This window comes from Eutrigla gurnardus, assembly GCF_963514095.1.
Source record: "Eutrigla gurnardus genome assembly, chromosome: 14".
NCBI lineage: Eukaryota > Metazoa > Chordata > Actinopteri > Perciformes > Triglidae > Eutrigla > Eutrigla gurnardus.
This window is the reverse complement of record NC_139937.1, coordinates 6,910,834-6,926,341: the sequence shown is the minus strand read 5'-3', so window position 1 is coordinate 6,926,341 and position 15,508 is coordinate 6,910,834. Positions and strand designations below refer to the sequence as shown.

The 15,508-nt window shown below is 41.9% G+C and overlaps 4 protein-coding genes across 5 annotated transcripts; 3 read left to right on the top strand and 1 right to left on the bottom strand.

The window, feature by feature from the left end:
* Positions 1 to 160: 160 nt before the first annotated feature.
* LOC311024528 (trypsin-3-like) lies at positions 161 to 1,460 on the top strand. The gene is made up of 5 exons (XM_084026965.1): positions 161 to 218; positions 380 to 536; positions 703 to 956; positions 1,047 to 1,183; positions 1,270 to 1,460. Exons 1-5 carry the CDS (start codon positions 179 to 181, stop codon positions 1,417 to 1,419), a joined length of 738 nt encoding a protein of 245 aa, XP_083883091.1. The 5' UTR covers positions 161 to 178; the 3' UTR covers positions 1,420 to 1,460.
* Positions 1,461 to 3,482: 2,022 nt separating this feature from the next.
* On the top strand, positions 3,483 to 4,847 carry LOC311024529 (trypsin-3). Its single transcript, XM_084026966.1, has 5 exons — positions 3,483 to 3,544; positions 3,706 to 3,862; positions 4,029 to 4,282; positions 4,373 to 4,509; positions 4,596 to 4,847. The coding sequence occupies exons 1-5, from the start codon at positions 3,505 to 3,507 to the stop codon at positions 4,743 to 4,745; spliced, it is 738 nt and encodes a 245-aa protein (XP_083883092.1). The 5' UTR covers positions 3,483 to 3,504; the 3' UTR covers positions 4,746 to 4,847.
* Positions 4,848 to 6,807: 1,960 nt separating this feature from the next.
* LOC311024530 (trypsin-3-like) lies at positions 6,808 to 8,094 on the top strand. Its single transcript, XM_084026967.1, has 5 exons — positions 6,808 to 6,869; positions 7,031 to 7,187; positions 7,353 to 7,606; positions 7,697 to 7,833; positions 7,920 to 8,094. Exons 1-5 carry the CDS (start codon positions 6,830 to 6,832, stop codon positions 8,067 to 8,069), a joined length of 738 nt encoding a protein of 245 aa, XP_083883093.1. The 5' UTR covers positions 6,808 to 6,829; the 3' UTR covers positions 8,070 to 8,094.
* Positions 8,095 to 8,782: 688 nt separating this feature from the next.
* On the bottom strand, positions 8,783 to 15,268 carry LOC311024495 (uncharacterized protein). 2 transcript variants are annotated; one of them, XM_084026923.1, is made up of 3 exons: positions 15,008 to 15,268; positions 13,639 to 13,764; positions 8,783 to 13,117 (listed from the first exon to the last, which is right to left on the bottom strand). In XM_084026923.1, exons 2-3 carry the CDS (start codon positions 13,753 to 13,755, stop codon positions 9,713 to 9,715), a joined length of 3,522 nt encoding a protein of 1,173 aa, XP_083883049.1. In that variant the 5' UTR covers positions 13,756 to 13,764; positions 15,008 to 15,268; the 3' UTR covers positions 8,783 to 9,712. The 2 variants fall into 2 exon arrangements, with proteins under 2 accessions (XP_083883049.1, XP_083883050.1); XM_084026924.1 differs by lacking the exon at positions 15,008 to 15,268 and having other exon boundaries at positions 13,639 to 13,820.
* Positions 15,269 to 15,508: the final 240 nt, after the last annotated feature.

Sequence of the window (15,508 nt, the reverse complement as noted above, 5' to 3'; positions counted from 1 at the left end):
TTATCAATATGTTGGCTCTCTTCTTCCAGATGTGTTTTCACACACGTTACCCAGCAAGATAAAGGTTAAAAAAATGTAAATGCGTGTCCTTGGCCAATCAGATAGCAGGGGGACAGAGTGGGTTTAAAAGGGTCTGCAGGGCGGCTGAGCAGACACCGAGGCTGAGAAGGACTCCATCATGAAGGCTTTCATTCTTCTGGCTCTGTGCGCAGTGGCATGTGAGTATGAAGACTAAACTAGTCTTACTTACTTTACTCTTTACGCCATCTTTTCAGTCATTCGGAATAGTTTGTGGCAACAGGACTGAAGAGTTATTTACTTTAAGATTTCTTGGAAAATTGATTTCCTGCAAAACATAAACTGCTAAATTCTCCATCAGTTGCTGCTCCCATTGAGGATGACAAGATCGTTGGAGGCTACGAGTGCAGAAAGAACTCTGTGCCCTACCAGGTCTCTCTGAACTCTGGCTACCACTTCTGTGGAGCCTCCCTGATCTCCAGCACCTGGGTGGTGTCTGCTGCTCACTGCTACAAGTCGTACGTACACACTTTTGCTTTTACACATTTACGGTTCACACTCATACTAAAAGCACAAAATTGACATTATTTTCTTCCAAAATGCAATTAAACCAGATATCTTGCCTCATGACAGGTGCAATGTCACATCACTTCCATGTAATTTAACCCTCCTGTCTCTCTGCAGCCGCGTACAGGTGCGTCTTGGTGAGCACAACATTGCCGTCAATGAGGGCACCGAGCAGTTCATCAACTCTGCTAAGGTCATCCGTCACCCCCGCTACAGCAGCCGCAACCTGGACAACGACATCATGCTGATCAAGCTGAGCAAGCCCGCCACCCTGAACAGCTACGTCCGCACCGTGTCCCTGCCCTCCAGCTGTGCCAGCTCTGGCACCCGCTGCCTGATCTCTGGATGGGGCAACACCAGCAGCTCTGGAAGTCAGTAACACACTGCAGTCACATCAGGAACATGGTTTAGTACATGCTGGGGTATTCACATCTACATGAATTGTCTTTCCTCCTCTGTAGACTACTACCCTGATCGTCTGAGGTGCCTGGATGCCCCCATCCTGAGCGACAGCAGCTGCAGGTCCGCCTACCCTGGACAGATCACCTCCAACATGTTCTGTGCTGGATTCCTCGAGGGAGGCAAGGACTCCTGCCAGGTACCAGCTTCAGTCACCATCACTGTTCCCGGACCCATCAAAGTTCAGAACAGCTGTGCTCACTCCTTTCTGTCTGTGTCCTGCAGGGTGACTCCGGTGGCCCCGTGGTGTGCAACGGTCAGCTGCAGGGTGTGGTGTCCTGGGGTTATGGTTGCGCCCAGAGGAACCAGCCTGGAGTCTACGCCAAGGTCTGCAACTACAACTCCTGGATCCGCAACACCATGGCCTCCAACTAAATGGATGATCCTCCAAAGGAACCGCGTGTCCCATGAGTTACATGGATGAACGATGGGCTTTAGAATGACAACAATAATACCCCACGTCACTTTGTACACATTGTGAAGACATCTGTAATAAAACATATTTTCCATAATATTTGTTTTTCCATGATTCCCTGGTGTAGACATCGATAGCATGTTTAGAAATGGTCATGCAGACAGACAGGTCTATATATTAGTGTAGGTGTAGGGGTTGCTGTTTCAGCTTTAGACAGGTAGAGGTGGGAAGTAACAAAGTACAAATACTCCGCTACCGTATTTAAGTAGAAATTCCAGCTATTTTTACTTTACTTGAGTATTTTTTTTCTGACAAACCTTTACTGTTACTTCCTACATTTTAAAACAAATATTTGTACTACTCCTTACATTTTCAAAACAGGTTTTAATGCAGTTTTCTGATAAATATGACATGAGATTCATTTAGCCTTGAAAAAAAACAGACTTTTTACTTTATACTGTGAGACCTTTTCAGAGCCTGTACTTTTCCACTCCTACTTGAGTAAAGAAGTATTTTTGAACACAAGGATCTGTACTTCTATTTGACTATAATGTATGCCCTTTTGACACCTCTGGCTTCAGTACTTAAGTACACATTGACATTTTCAACACAATAATCAATTTAGTTGAATATGAAACATGTCTAAGGGTCTCAAATAAAGAGACAAACAAAGTGAATAAATCATTGAATATAAAAAAGTGATAATAATACAAATGCATTATCTCCATTTTGACAGCAGGTAACAATACTCAATTTGATTAAAAGAATATTCTGTCTAAATATCAGAGTGATGTTTAGGATGTTATTCATTGCCAATATTAACATAAGACACACACAACACTAACATAGAGAAGAGGCTTTTTAAAAATGTAAACATGACTAAAAGAAAACTGTTTTTCTATGATTACTCTTTTAATTTTATCATCTTTTTAATTTGGACCAATATAAATTCCAGCATAATTAAATAGTTGATGAGCATACCTTGAAACACTGAATCTGTACCACTGTTTTCATAAAGATATTCAATATAAATATCTTAAAAGGCAAACACTTAGAATGTTGATATGATCCGTTTCTTATTCCACATTATAGTTGGTCACTACATTTCCTTGTCTTGCAAAGTGTGGCAGACACATTCACCCTCAGAGGGGGAAAACAGAATGTAATTAAATCAAATCCTTGTTTTCTGATACAAACTTTACAATGAAAGACTGACAAAAGTAAACAAACTATTTTAGAATGATGTGTATTTGAGATTAAGTTTGGTATTTTTTACCATTCTATTCTATAGAACCTATTAAGTAATGTATTCAGGGTGCTTTAGTACATGATCATTACTTTCTGAAGTGGGTGATAGATGTCACTCCAACTGTTCACCCACTCAGTTTAAGTGGAAGGACCATTTGATCAAAGAAGATTTTCATAAACTCAACTTTGAGCATCTAAAACAGAATCATTCTCCCAAATGTGTCTTCCACTGTAAATCTGCCTTCAAGTTATTTCTGATGATGTAATCTGCTGTGAACTATCTAAGGTTCCTGCATATTAAACCAGGTCACCCCTTGACTTGAATTCATGGTAAATACTATAATACCATTACATAATGCAGACAGCAGACGTACATTTCTTTGAAAGCCGTTGTTTCTCTATGCCTAAGGGGCATCTATTGCACCTGATTATGATATAGGAAAACCACAGAGAAAGAAGGAGGCATTTAAAATTAAACATTCTTTTACTTTAAATAATATCAAAAGAGAAAAGTTAGTGAAGTACATATTTTAGATAGAAAGATGAAATCAGGCCCCTTTTGATTAAAGTTTAATGCATAAACACGTGCTTGTTAATGTGTAGGTGGAGCCAATGGACACATTATCAATATGTTGGCTCTCTTCTTCCAGATGTGTTTTCACACATGTTACCCAGCAAGATAAAGGTTAAAAAAATGTAAATGCGTGTCCTTGGCCAATCAGATAACAGGGGGACAGAGGGTTTAAAAGGGTCTGCAGGGCGGCTGAGCAGACACCGAGGCTGAGAAGGACTCCATCATGAAGGCTTTCATTCTTCTGGCTCTGTGCGCAGTGGCATGTGAGTATGAAGACTAAACTAGTCTTACTTACTTTACTCTTTACGCCATCTTTTCAGTCATTCGGAATAGTTTGTGGCAACAGGACTGAAGAGTTATTTACTTTAAGATTTCTTGGAAAATTGATTTCCTGCAAAACATAAACTGCTAAATTCTCCATCAGTTGCTGCTCCCATTGAGGATGACAAGATCGTTGGAGGCTACGAGTGCAGAAAGAACTCTGTGCCCTACCAGGTCTCTCTGAACTCTGGCTACCACTTCTGTGGAGCCTCCCTGATCTCCAGCACCTGGGTGGTGTCTGCTGCTCACTGCTACAAGTCGTACGTACACACTTTTGCTTTTACACATTTACGGTTCACACTCATACTAAAAGCACAAAATTGACATTATTTTCTTCCAAAATGCAATTAAACCAGATATCTTGCCTCATGACAGGTGCAATGTCACATCACTTCCATGTAATTTAACCCTCCTGCCTCTCTGCAGCCGCGTACAGGTGCGTCTTGGTGAGCACAACATTGCCGTCAATGAGGGCACCGAGCAGTTCATCAACTCTGCTAAGGTCATCCGTCACCCCCGCTACAGCAGCCGCAACCTGGACAACGACATCATGCTGATCAAGCTGAGCAAGCCCGCCACCCTGAACAGCTACGTCCGCACCGTGTCCCTGCCCTCCAGCTGTGCCAGCTCTGGCACCCGCTGCCTGATCTCTGGATGGGGCAACACCAGCAGCTCTGGAAGTCAGTAACACACTGCAGTCACATCAGGAACATGGTTTAGTACATGCTGGGGTATTCACATCTACATGAATTGTCTTTCCTCCTCTGTAGACTACTACCCTGACAGTCTGAGGTGCCTGGATGTCCCCATCCTGAGCGACAGCAGCTGCAGCTCCGCCTACCCTGGACAGATCACCTCCAACATGTTCTGTGCTGGATACCTCCAGGGAGGCATGGACTCCTGCCAGGTACCAGCTTCAGTCCCCATAACTGTTCCCGGACCCATCAAAGTTCAGAACAGCTGTGCTCACTCCTTTCTGTCTGTGTCCTGCAGGGTGACTCCGGTGGCCCCGTGGTGTGCAACGGTCAGCTGCAGGGTGTGGTGTCCTGGGGTTATGGTTGCGCCCAGAGGAACAAGCCTGGAGTCTACGCCAAGGTCTGCAACTACAACTCCTGGATCCGCAGCACCATGGCCTCCAACTAAATGGATGATCCTCCAAAGGAACCGCGTGTCCCATGAGTTACATGGATGAACGATGGGCTTTAGAATGACAACAATAATACCCCACGTCACTTTGTACACATTGTGAAGATATCTTTAATAAAACACATTTTCCATAATATTTGTTTTTCCATGATTCCCTGGTGTTGACATCGATAGCATGTTTAGAAATGGTCATGCAGACAGGTCTATATATTAGTGTAGGTGTAGGGGTTGCTGTTTCAGCTTTAGACAGGTAGAGGTGGGAAGTAACAAAGTACAAATACTCTGCTACCGTATTTAAGTAGAAATTCCAGCTATTTTTTACTTTACTTGAGTATTTTTTTTCTGACAAACCTTTACTGTTACTTCCTACATTTTAAAACAAATATTTGTACTACTCCTTACATTTTCAAAACAGGTTTTAATGCAGTTTTCTGATAAATATGACATGAGATTAATTTAGCCTTGAAAAAAAACAGACTTTTTACTTTATACTGTGAGACCTTTTCAGAGCCTGTACTTTTCCACTCCTACTTGAGTAAAGAAGTATTTTTGAACACAAGGATTGGTACTTCTATCTGACTATAATGTATGCCCTTTTGACACCTCTGGCTTCAGTACTTAAGTACACATTGACATTTTCAACACAATAATCAATTTAGTTGAATATGAAACATGTCTAAGGGTCTCAAATAAAGAGACAAACAAAGTGAATAAATCATTGAATATAAAAAAGTGATAATAATACAAATGCATTATCTCCATTTTGACAGCAGGTATAACAATACTCAATTTGATTAAAAGAATATTCTGTCTAAATATCAGAGTGATGTTTAGGATGTTATTCATTGCCAATATTAACATAAGACACACACAACACTAACATAGAGAAGAGGCTTTTTAAAAATGTAAACATGACTGAAAGAAAACTGTTTTTCTATGATTACTCTTTTAATTTTATCATCTTTTTAATTTTGACCAATATAAATTCCAGCATAATTAAATAGTTGATGAGCATACCTTGAAACACTGAATCTGTACCACTGTTTTCATAAAGATATTCAATATAAATATCTTAAAAGGCAAACACTTAGAATGTTGATATGATCCGTTTCTTATTCCACATTATAGTTGGTCACTACATTTCCTTGTCTTGCAAAGTGTGGCAGACACATTCACCCTCAGAGGGGGAAAACAGAATGTAATTAAATCAAATCCTTGTTTTCTGATACAAACTTTACAATGAAAGACTGACAAAAGTAAACAAACTATTTTAGAATGATGTGTATTTGAGATTAAGTTTGGTATTTTTTACCATTCTATTCTATAGAACCTATTAAGTAATGTATTCAGGGAGCTTTAGTACATGATCATTACTTTCTGAAGTGGGTGATAGATGTCACTCCAACTGTTCACCCACTCAGTTTAAGTGGAAGGACCATTTGATCAAAGAAGATTTTCATAAACTCAACTTTGAGCATCTAAAACAGAATCATTCTCCCAAATGTGTCTTCCACTGTAAATCTGCCTTCAAGTTATTTCTGATGATGTAATCTGCTGTGAACTATCTAAGGTTCCTGCATATTAAACCAGGTCACCCCTTGACTTGAATTCATGGTAAATACTATAATACCATTACATAATGCAGACAGCAGACGTACATTTCTTTGAAAGCCGTTGTTTCTCTATGCCTAAGGGGCATCTATTGCACCTGATTATGATATAGGAAAACCACAGAGAAAGAAGGAGGCATTTAAAATTAAACATTCTTTTACTTCAAATAATTTCAAAAGAGAAAAGTTAGTGAAGTACATATTTTAGATAGAAAGATGAAATCAGGCCCCTTTTGATTAAAGTTTAATGCATAAACACGTGCTTGTTAATGTGTAGGTGGAACCAAAGGACACATTATCAATATGTTGGCTCTGGTCTTCCAGATGTGTTTTCACACATGTTACCCAAAGATAAAGGTTAAAAAAATGTAAATGCGTGTCCTTGGCCAATCAGATAGCAGGGGGACAGAGTGGGTTTAAAAGGGTCTGCAGGGCGGCTGAGCAGACACCGAGGCTGAGAAGGACTCCATCATGAAGGCTTTCATTCTTCTGGCTCTGTGCGCAGTGGCATGTGAGTATGAAGACTAAACTAGTCTTACTTACTTTACTCTTTACGCCATCTTTTCAGTCATTCGGAATAGTTTGTGGCAACAGGACTGAAGAGTTATTTACTTTAAGATTTCTTGGAAAATTGATTTCCTGCAAAACATAAACTGCTAAATTCTCCATCAGTTGCTGCTCCCATTGAGGATGACAAGATCGTTGGAGGCTACGAGTGCAGAAAGAACTCTGTGCCCTACCAGGTCTCTCTGAACTCTGGCTACCACTTCTGTGGAGCCTCCCTGATCTCCAGCACCTGGGTGGTGTCTGCTGCTCACTGCTACAAGTCGTACGTACACACTTTGCTTTTACACATTTACGGTTCACACTCATACTAAAAGCACAAAATTGACATTATTTTCTTCCAAAATGCAATTAAACCAGATATCTTGCCTCATGACAGATGCAATGTCACATCACTTCCATGTAATTTAACCCTCCTGTCTCTCTGCAGCCGCGTACAGGTGCGTCTTGGTGAGCACAACATTGCCTACAATGAGGGCACCGAGCAGTTAATCAACTCTGCTAAGGTCATCCGTCACCCCCACTACAACAGCCGCAACATGGACAACGACATCATGCTGATCAAGCTGAGCGAGCCCGCCACCCTGAACAGCTACGTCCGCACCGTGTCCCTGCCCTCCAGCTGTGCCAGCTCTGGCACCCGCTGCCTGATCTCTGGATGGGGCAACACCAGCAGCTCTGGAAGTCAGTAACACACTGCAGTCACATCAGGAACATGGTTTAGTACATGCTGCGGTATTCACATCTACATGAATTGTCTTTCCTCCTCTGTAGACGACTACCCTGATCGTCTGAGGTGCCTGGATGTCCCCATCCTGAGCGACAGCAGCTGCAGGTCCGCCTACCCTGGACAGATCACCCACAACATGTTCTGTGCTGGATTCCTCCAGGGAGGCATGGACTCCTGCCAGGTACCAGCTTCAGTCCCCATAACTGTTCCAGGTCCCATCAAAGTTCAGAACAGCTGTGCTCACTCCTTTCTGTCTGTGTCCTGCAGGGTGACTCCGGTGGCCCCGTGGTGTGCAACGGTCAGCTGCAGGGTGTGGTGTCCTGGGGTTATGGCTGCGCCCAGAAGAACAAGCCTGGAGTCTACGCCAAGGTCTGCAACTACAACTCCTGGATCCGCAACACCATGGCCTCCAACTAAATGGATGATCCTCCAAAGGAACCGCGTGTCCCATGAGTTACATGGATGAACGATGGGCTTTAGAATGACAACAATAATACCCCACGTCACTTTGTACACGTTGTGAAGACATCTGTAATAAAACATATTTTCCATATTTGTTTTTCCATGATTCCCTGGTGTTGACATCGATAGCATGTTAAAAAATGGTCATGCAGACAAACTCATCACTTTGGACTATTAAAATATGATGTCAGGTCTTTTAAGTGATTTTTTACCACATCAAACAAATGTTTAAGACTACAGGTAATAAATGTGAACTACTGTATTTGCCACTTATTATGGTGATTCACATGTTACCAATTAAACAATATTAAAGGCATATTTCAGCTATAATCTTCTTCTGAACCTAATATTATGGGTTGAAGGGATCCAATGGTTATCTTAAATTTAGATTAAAGTTAAAAAATGATTAAATTCCCAAAATGACAGACATGATCACATATAAATAGAAAAAATGGCCTTTATTGGTTTTAAGACAAACAACAGCATACAACCATGTACAACAGAGCAGTGCGTCCATCTGGGAAAGATCTTTTCAAATGTTCTTCATGATTTCAACTAAATCAAGCCCGACATTGAAGCATGAAGAAATGCAGTAAAAAAAAAGAAGAAAAGAATTGATGTTCAACAACACTCCTGCTGCACTTGGTATTTCAAGTGTGGAATGTGTATTTATTAGTGTTTTTTTTTTTTTAGAAAACTTGAATTCAGCCATAATATTACAAGTTCACCATAGAGCAAACTATTCGACAAACGTGCACAAGTGAAGCTTGTATTTACTTTTAATGCAAATACAAAATGTTGATATGTGTCCTTGCTGGAGGCCAGAAGAAAGCAAATGTAAAAACAGTACACATCACTTCCTCTGAAACATTATGGCATCTGAAATGAAATTCACAGTGGTCATAAAGCATTTGTATGAATCTAAGTGAGGGGACAGAAATCTGAAAAATGCAATGTGTTACAAGACAAAGATGAAACAAATTCTTTATCAGGTCAAAGCATAAGGATCCGTAAATTTACTCCATGACGTCCACCCGTCTGAGAAGTGCAGGGTACTTTTGGGTTATAAAATATAAAAAAAACGTTTCAGGGCCAAAAGGATAAATGAGGGCTCAAAATGGTTATTTCAGTAATTTTAAACCATTCACAATCTTTTTAAAATCATTATTGAATAGCTGATATTATCCCAGGGCTGATCCTAGCTAGGCATTAATGCACTGAATGTACAAAATATTTGGTTATTTCCGACATGTTCATCTTCATTTCATCTGTTCTTTTTAATTAACAGAAATGTAATTAAAGAAACTTCAAAAAGCTAGTGGCTTCTACCTGAAGCTGCTTGATGAACTACAGAAAAATGTCCCCAATATCTTGTACATTCAGTGTGTACATTTTATAATCTGTAAACTGTCAGGCATGACGGGTTGAACACATGCTTGTAAACAAATCTTCCAAATCCTTTTTGACGCATTTCAGTTCTCATAACCTTCCCAGGTGTGTAAATGACAATGTTTTTACATTTTCTAATCTAGGATACAGGCTCCCCCGTGCAAACATGATGATGAACACAGAAGTGCAACACATCTCCATTCCGTTCATTACAGCTGGCCTCTAGCATGCTGCAAATAATGGTGATAAAGGTCTGAAATGACAGGATATGCATCACCACACACGGCACATTTAACGCCATCTGCAGAGCCCTCACTTGATATGCTGGCATTTTGGCTCCCGTGTCCTTTCACAGTTCTCAACGGAGTAATTGGTTTTCCAGGTGAATTTCCGTTTATTCTGTAACGAGCCGTTTCTTTATCTTGGATCGAATGTGTGCTGCTGCGACTCTGAGAGGGTTTACCAAAATCAACACCCTCGCTTTGGACAAAGGAAACCATTGGTGCTCGAGGCGAATCTTGAGTCACGGGATCTGGACATCTGTATATGGAGCCCGGAAGGGAGATGTTTTCCTCAGGATCTGGATGTAATGTTTCTACATGGTGGTTTGTAAGAGGGCTAAACATTTTCTTGTTGGACTGTGCTGTATGTTCATCTACAGACAAATCAAAATCAGAGTCCTTGGGGGTTGAGGAATGGCAAAGCTGGTGACTGAAGAGCAGATCTAGAGTTTTAAAGCTACACCTGCATTGCTCACATTGATAAGGCAGAAACACTTTCTTGGGCCTGACCTGGATCCACTGGAACTCTGGGTGCTCGCTCATGTGTTTTTTGTACAGCTCCACAAACCGAAAACCTTGCCCGCACTGAGGACAAGTGAAGCGGCCGCGCCTCTGTCGATGGATTCTCTGATGATGCCACAGTTTTTTCCAGTTCTCTAGAGTCTTGCCACAACAGGAGCAGGTGTAACTTTGACCCGGGGCATGGGTGAGCATGTGGGCTCGGAGTCTGCCCATGTGTCTGAACAGCCGTCCACAGCGTGGGCATAAATATTTCTTGGGGTCTGAACGGTTATCGAGTTTGTTTAACTTTGACACGAAGTGTGAGAGATGGTGAGACGGTATGACTGTTGACTGGAACGGTTTCTTTAAGCTGGTAAAGTGCTTCTTGGGGCCGGTCTGCGATGTCTGTTTCTGTGTTTCACTATCCGCACCTGTGAGAGGAGAAGCTGAATAGTTTCCCATTGAACATCTTAGTGCAGGCACTGTGTACTGTATTAATGACATCGTCTCCTCCTCTTTTACCGCAGAGCTGGAGGCGTGTCTCTCTCCTCGGCACTGACCGCGATGGGCGCTAAATTCAGACAGCACCCCGAACAGCTTGTCACAATACAAGCAGCGATAAAGCTTTGCACCGGTGTGAGCTCTCATGTGGCTGTTGAACTCCTGCAGATGGTCAAAAACGTTCTTGCAGATGTGGCACGTGTACGTTAGTGACGGCTTTACTTGTCTGTCGCCACTTCTTCCTGAAGGTCTGCAGGTGTGATTTTTTGCGTTGCTATAATGAGTGAAGGATTTTTCACAGCGCGTGCAGTTGTAACGCTTCACGGACCAGTGTGTCAGCTCGTGAACTCGGAGGAAATAGGCCTGACCAAACGCTTTGCCACATATATCACATTTATAAGGCTTCTCTCCCGTGTGGACACGCACGTGTCTTATGAGGGCAGACTGAAAAGGGAATGTTTTACCACAGTATTGGCACACTTTCTTTTCTCTCTTTTCCTTGGAAATGGGTCTTTGAAGTCCGTCATTGTTTTCATGGCCCCCTCGGTTGCGTTTGTCAGATTTGTTTATTTCAGATTTGTTTATTTCAGATTCCTGGTCCAGCACTTGTGCATGCATGCGCATATGAGTGGCATACTCCGAGCAAGAGAATTTGATCTTGCAAAACGGGCATTTTTGATATATTTTGCTCTTTTTGTGCGTCTTGAGGTGAAGATTTAAGTTTGAATTTTTGCTAAAGCCTTTGTCACATTCGGGGCATTTGAAAGGACGTTCTCCTGTGTGAATGCGTTGATGGATGATAAACTGAGAGTGAAATTTAAACGTATGACCACAGAAACTACATTTCAACAGAGTTTTCCCTCCCTTTTTAACATAGTGGACATTTGAGTCACCAGAGTCTGTATTTAGTTGAGTGTCGTCACTGGCTTGAGGAGCCTCTACGAGCTGCTCGCTCTGTAACACAACATTACTTATCCTCCTCCTCCTCTTGCCGCCTCTCTTGCGCCTGAAAATGCTCTTCGGAGCCTCAACTGTGGTGTTGGCATTGCATTGTGAAGATTTAGGACTATTCGATTCTGACCCAGGAACTAAATGATCCAGCTCTATCTCGATGTTCTCAGCTTTCACAGCAGGAAGGGCTCCAACAGGTTTAGGTGGTTGTTCAGAGGACGTTATGAGATCTGTGCTAGAAGGCTCTGAATTCTGCAAGTTTGCATTGACTGAGGATCCAAGACTGCTTTTTGATTGGGACTCATTGCTGCCATTCATTTTAGGGTCATCGCTCTGCGTAGGGCTTACTGAGTTTAGACGGTTGGAACCCTCTGAAGGAATAACTCCAGGCTGGGAACTTTGTAGTAATGAGCCTTCCTTTTCTTCTGTCTGCTGCTCTTGTCCTTCAAGAGCGGAAAGTTGACAGCTCTTTCCATCTGTATCAGTCTCTTGTTTGTCAGTATTTTGGCCCACCTGTTTATCTGTCTCTGCTCTCTCCCTGTTGCCTGTGTCGTTGCTCAACAGCGACATGGCCACCTGGGAAACATCCAGCCTGCACACTTTAGCTGGAACTTGCTGATCAGCCAGTTTAGCACTTCTTCTTTTAATACCTTGAAAGTTCAACGTATTAATACTTTCTGCAGCCGTCACTTCAGTCGGCTCGGCGTCTACCTTGCTATCAGATTCGGGCTTTCCATCCTGGCCAGGATGTTGTTCACTTCTACTCCTGAGTCTCCCTGCAGGACCGCTAACATTATTAGCAGAAGCAGCAGAAGCAGGAGCACTAGTAACCACAGCTTTGAAAGCTGCAATGTCGTTTTTTTTAGGTCTTCCTCTCTTTTTTTTAGGCAGCAAAGACATGCCATCTTGTACTTTACCATCAGAGACAGTCTGAGGACCAGACATCTCATTTTTAGGTGAAATATTAATTAAGGGACCGTCTCTTGGCAAAGGTATTGTCGTGCTGATCTCCTTATGCTGAACTGCATCGAAACCAGCCGAATCGGGATCTTTTTTGTCTTCAGTCAACAAAGGTTTTGCTTTGGCTGGGCGGCCGCGTCTCTTGCGGGCCTCCACAGGCTGCCCATGACTGTCTGTTGTAGAGCTGCACACACTTGCAGATATCATTTGAGACTTAGCTTCTATCCCGTCCTGTGAAGGTATGGGCTCACTGTGTTGACTATTTATTCCGCCTACTGTTTCGGAGTTAGCGCGGCCATCGGACGCCGCACGCCCCGATGAGTGGGATTCGGATGCATGTTGAGTGAATTCTGTTGCTTTCGTTTCCTCTCCCCACCTGGAGTCCAGGTCTTCCTCAATGCATCTTTTGTCTTCAGGTAGCTGTGGGAGGAAGAAAAAAGTCCAATTGACACAAATGTATAAATGGTTTTGTTTTCTTTTTAAATAGTAGAAAAATACAATTGTGTCATCGCAAATGTTAATGCCATTGTTATTTGTTCGGTGGTGTTAATGTCTGTATGTATGCGGTTAAATCCTTAAACAGTCAGATGTACAGTAGATGATCACATGCTGATGAAAATGCAGGCAGAATTAGAAAAATACATATCTGCACTAATAAAATCAAACTATATGATTAAATCTAAATGTACATTTATTTCCAGCCTTAAGGAATTTGCTTCCCTTCAATTGGATGCTGTCGCACCAACATAAACATAACGCAGTGATTCACTTAAATAGTCAAAATATAATATGCACTATTATTCAAGAACGTTACAGAGTAACCTCTGCTTGAAATGTTTTTAATACTGAGATGCATCAATATTCCAATTGCAGGTTAATCTAGAAATTGACCTGTATACATTTATAAACAGCGTACATGTTCTGCCTCTCTCATTAACTACCTGCTTGCAGTCCGAAGGGGCATGAATTGAATTGCGAGGATGCGATGTCACAGACGTTAACTCAGACACCGCAGTTTGGTCACAGCTTCCTCTGCTGAAGGACATTTTACTCCCCATGTCAGGAGTCTGTGGATTAAACAGCGACACAGGATGTAAAACATCAACAGCAACCACGTCACAATACCTATAACCGGCTCATCTATTATTATGCTGGTCTGAATACTCTACACGCTATACCTTATTATTAAGTAGCTCGCAGCATTATGATTTACAGATGACATACAGATTTGTGCTTGATCAACATACGTTGCTTTGCCACACACCAACATTTCCCACAAAAACCTTTAGACTTTACTCAATGTAAATACAATTTTGAGATGAATATTGTAATTTTCTCCATTCCTTTTAGGATTTAGCAGATGTTTTCCTGAGACAGGCATTTTATAAATTATGACATAGAATAATCTGTCCTACAGTTTATGAACTATAGCAGCAACAGCATTTGCTGCTCACAAGTTTAGACATCACAAATAATAATTCAATAATATCATGCAAAAACAACAGTTAAAATATATTCAAGCACAAGAGCAAACCCCTCAAGGAAAGCGTGATTCTACATCATTATATGTCCACATTTGGAACATTGTGCTGATAATAGTTTAGTCACATTTGTCATGCAGTCATTCAAGTTTAACTTGTATTTTTGAGTTCACATTGCATTACCGCTTATTTTACTCAAGTAAAACATGCGAATAATTTTCCATCTCAAAACGCGTTACACAGATTTAAAATAGTGTTGCTCGTCTGGAGCAGAAGCTCATACAAACGCTCAAAACCGTGAAAATGAAGTTCGCACAGCTCCAGAATGATAGAATGTAACTATAGAGACTATATGTCTTATATATGTATACATATGTAGCCTATCTAGATTGAAAGTGGTTGATAATGTCAGCCCGCCTGTCATCCCACCTGCAGACGCATTTCAGCTGTCTTTTCTAATTAACGGAACACATCGTTTTTAGTTATGTTTACCGGCGCACACACACAAACGCACCGAGACATAACCGTGTCCCAGGCGGCTCACTTGACGTGTATTTTAAAAACACATACAACCCAAACAGTCGGCGTCAGGCTAAATTAGCGGTAACCGTTAAAAGCTACCAACCAGCGTGATTAACAATGTAGGCGTTATCTTTTTTTAGTAGGCCACATTGCGATCTTCGGCTCTTTAACGTATGAGGCCCGACGATCATATCCGTTAACTGCGGTGTCAGCTCGTGTGCATTTCTGTACAGCTAGCAACGCGTGTTCTGATATCTCTCAACGGCGAAGTGACGGGTGGTAATGTTAATAAACACAAACTGCTTGCCTGCGTGGGAGAGTCAAGACTGGTCTCTGCGTAGCCATTCACTGACCGCTGCTCGACTAGCTAGCGCTGGCTAGCTCAAAGCTAAAATATCCCCTTTCGTTACGTGGCTGCTTGGCACTATTTTCTTTTCTTGTTTTACAATCGCACATTGGTCTGGGAGCTGATCTGCGGACGTGGATCTGGCTTTCTCTTCTTTTCAGAGCAGTTTGCAGCAGTTAGCCACTCGACATCCACGCACAAAGCAACCCGAAAAAGTGTCAATCACAGCGAGCGTTCAGAGTGGATGCTTCAGGTGGTGTGGGAAATTTAGAAATTTGTAAATTGTTCTACAAAAGTAAGCTAATTGCGATGAAATGCGGAATGACAAACGCGGCACAAAAAGACGTTGAGTATTTGGTGACATGAGGCTTAACGTTTAAGGTCAAGACACTTGGAAGCTGCAAAAGGATACACATTACAATCATTAATTATACAGGTGACAAAACTACCGGTAATGTACCT

Coding starts and splice junctions, on each gene's coding strand:
- LOC311024528 (XM_084026965.1), top strand. CDS start 179: ATGAAGGCTTTCATTCTTCTGGCTCTGTGCGCAGTGGCAT. Junction 219..379: donor GGCTCTGTGCGCAGTGGCAT/GTGAGTATGAAG, acceptor ATTCTCCATCAG/TTGCTGCTCCCATTGAGGAT. Junction 537..702: donor GCTGCTCACTGCTACAAGTC/GTACGTACACAC, acceptor GTCTCTCTGCAG/CCGCGTACAGGTGCGTCTTG.
- LOC311024529 (XM_084026966.1), top strand. CDS start 3,505: ATGAAGGCTTTCATTCTTCTGGCTCTGTGCGCAGTGGCAT. Junction 3,545..3,705: donor GGCTCTGTGCGCAGTGGCAT/GTGAGTATGAAG, acceptor ATTCTCCATCAG/TTGCTGCTCCCATTGAGGAT. Junction 4,510..4,595: donor GAGGCATGGACTCCTGCCAG/GTACCAGCTTCA, acceptor TGTGTCCTGCAG/GGTGACTCCGGTGGCCCCGT.
- LOC311024530 (XM_084026967.1), top strand. CDS start 6,830: ATGAAGGCTTTCATTCTTCTGGCTCTGTGCGCAGTGGCAT. Junction 7,188..7,352: donor GCTGCTCACTGCTACAAGTC/GTACGTACACAC, acceptor GTCTCTCTGCAG/CCGCGTACAGGTGCGTCTTG. Junction 7,834..7,919: donor GAGGCATGGACTCCTGCCAG/GTACCAGCTTCA, acceptor TGTGTCCTGCAG/GGTGACTCCGGTGGCCCCGT.
- LOC311024495 (XM_084026923.1), bottom strand. CDS start 13,755: ATGGGGAGTAAAATGTCCTTCAGCAGAGGAAGCTGTGACCAAACTGCG. Junction 13,118..13,638: donor CCCCTTCGGACTGCAAGCAG/GTAGTTAATGAG, acceptor TTCCTCCCACAG/CTACCTGAAGACAAAAGATG.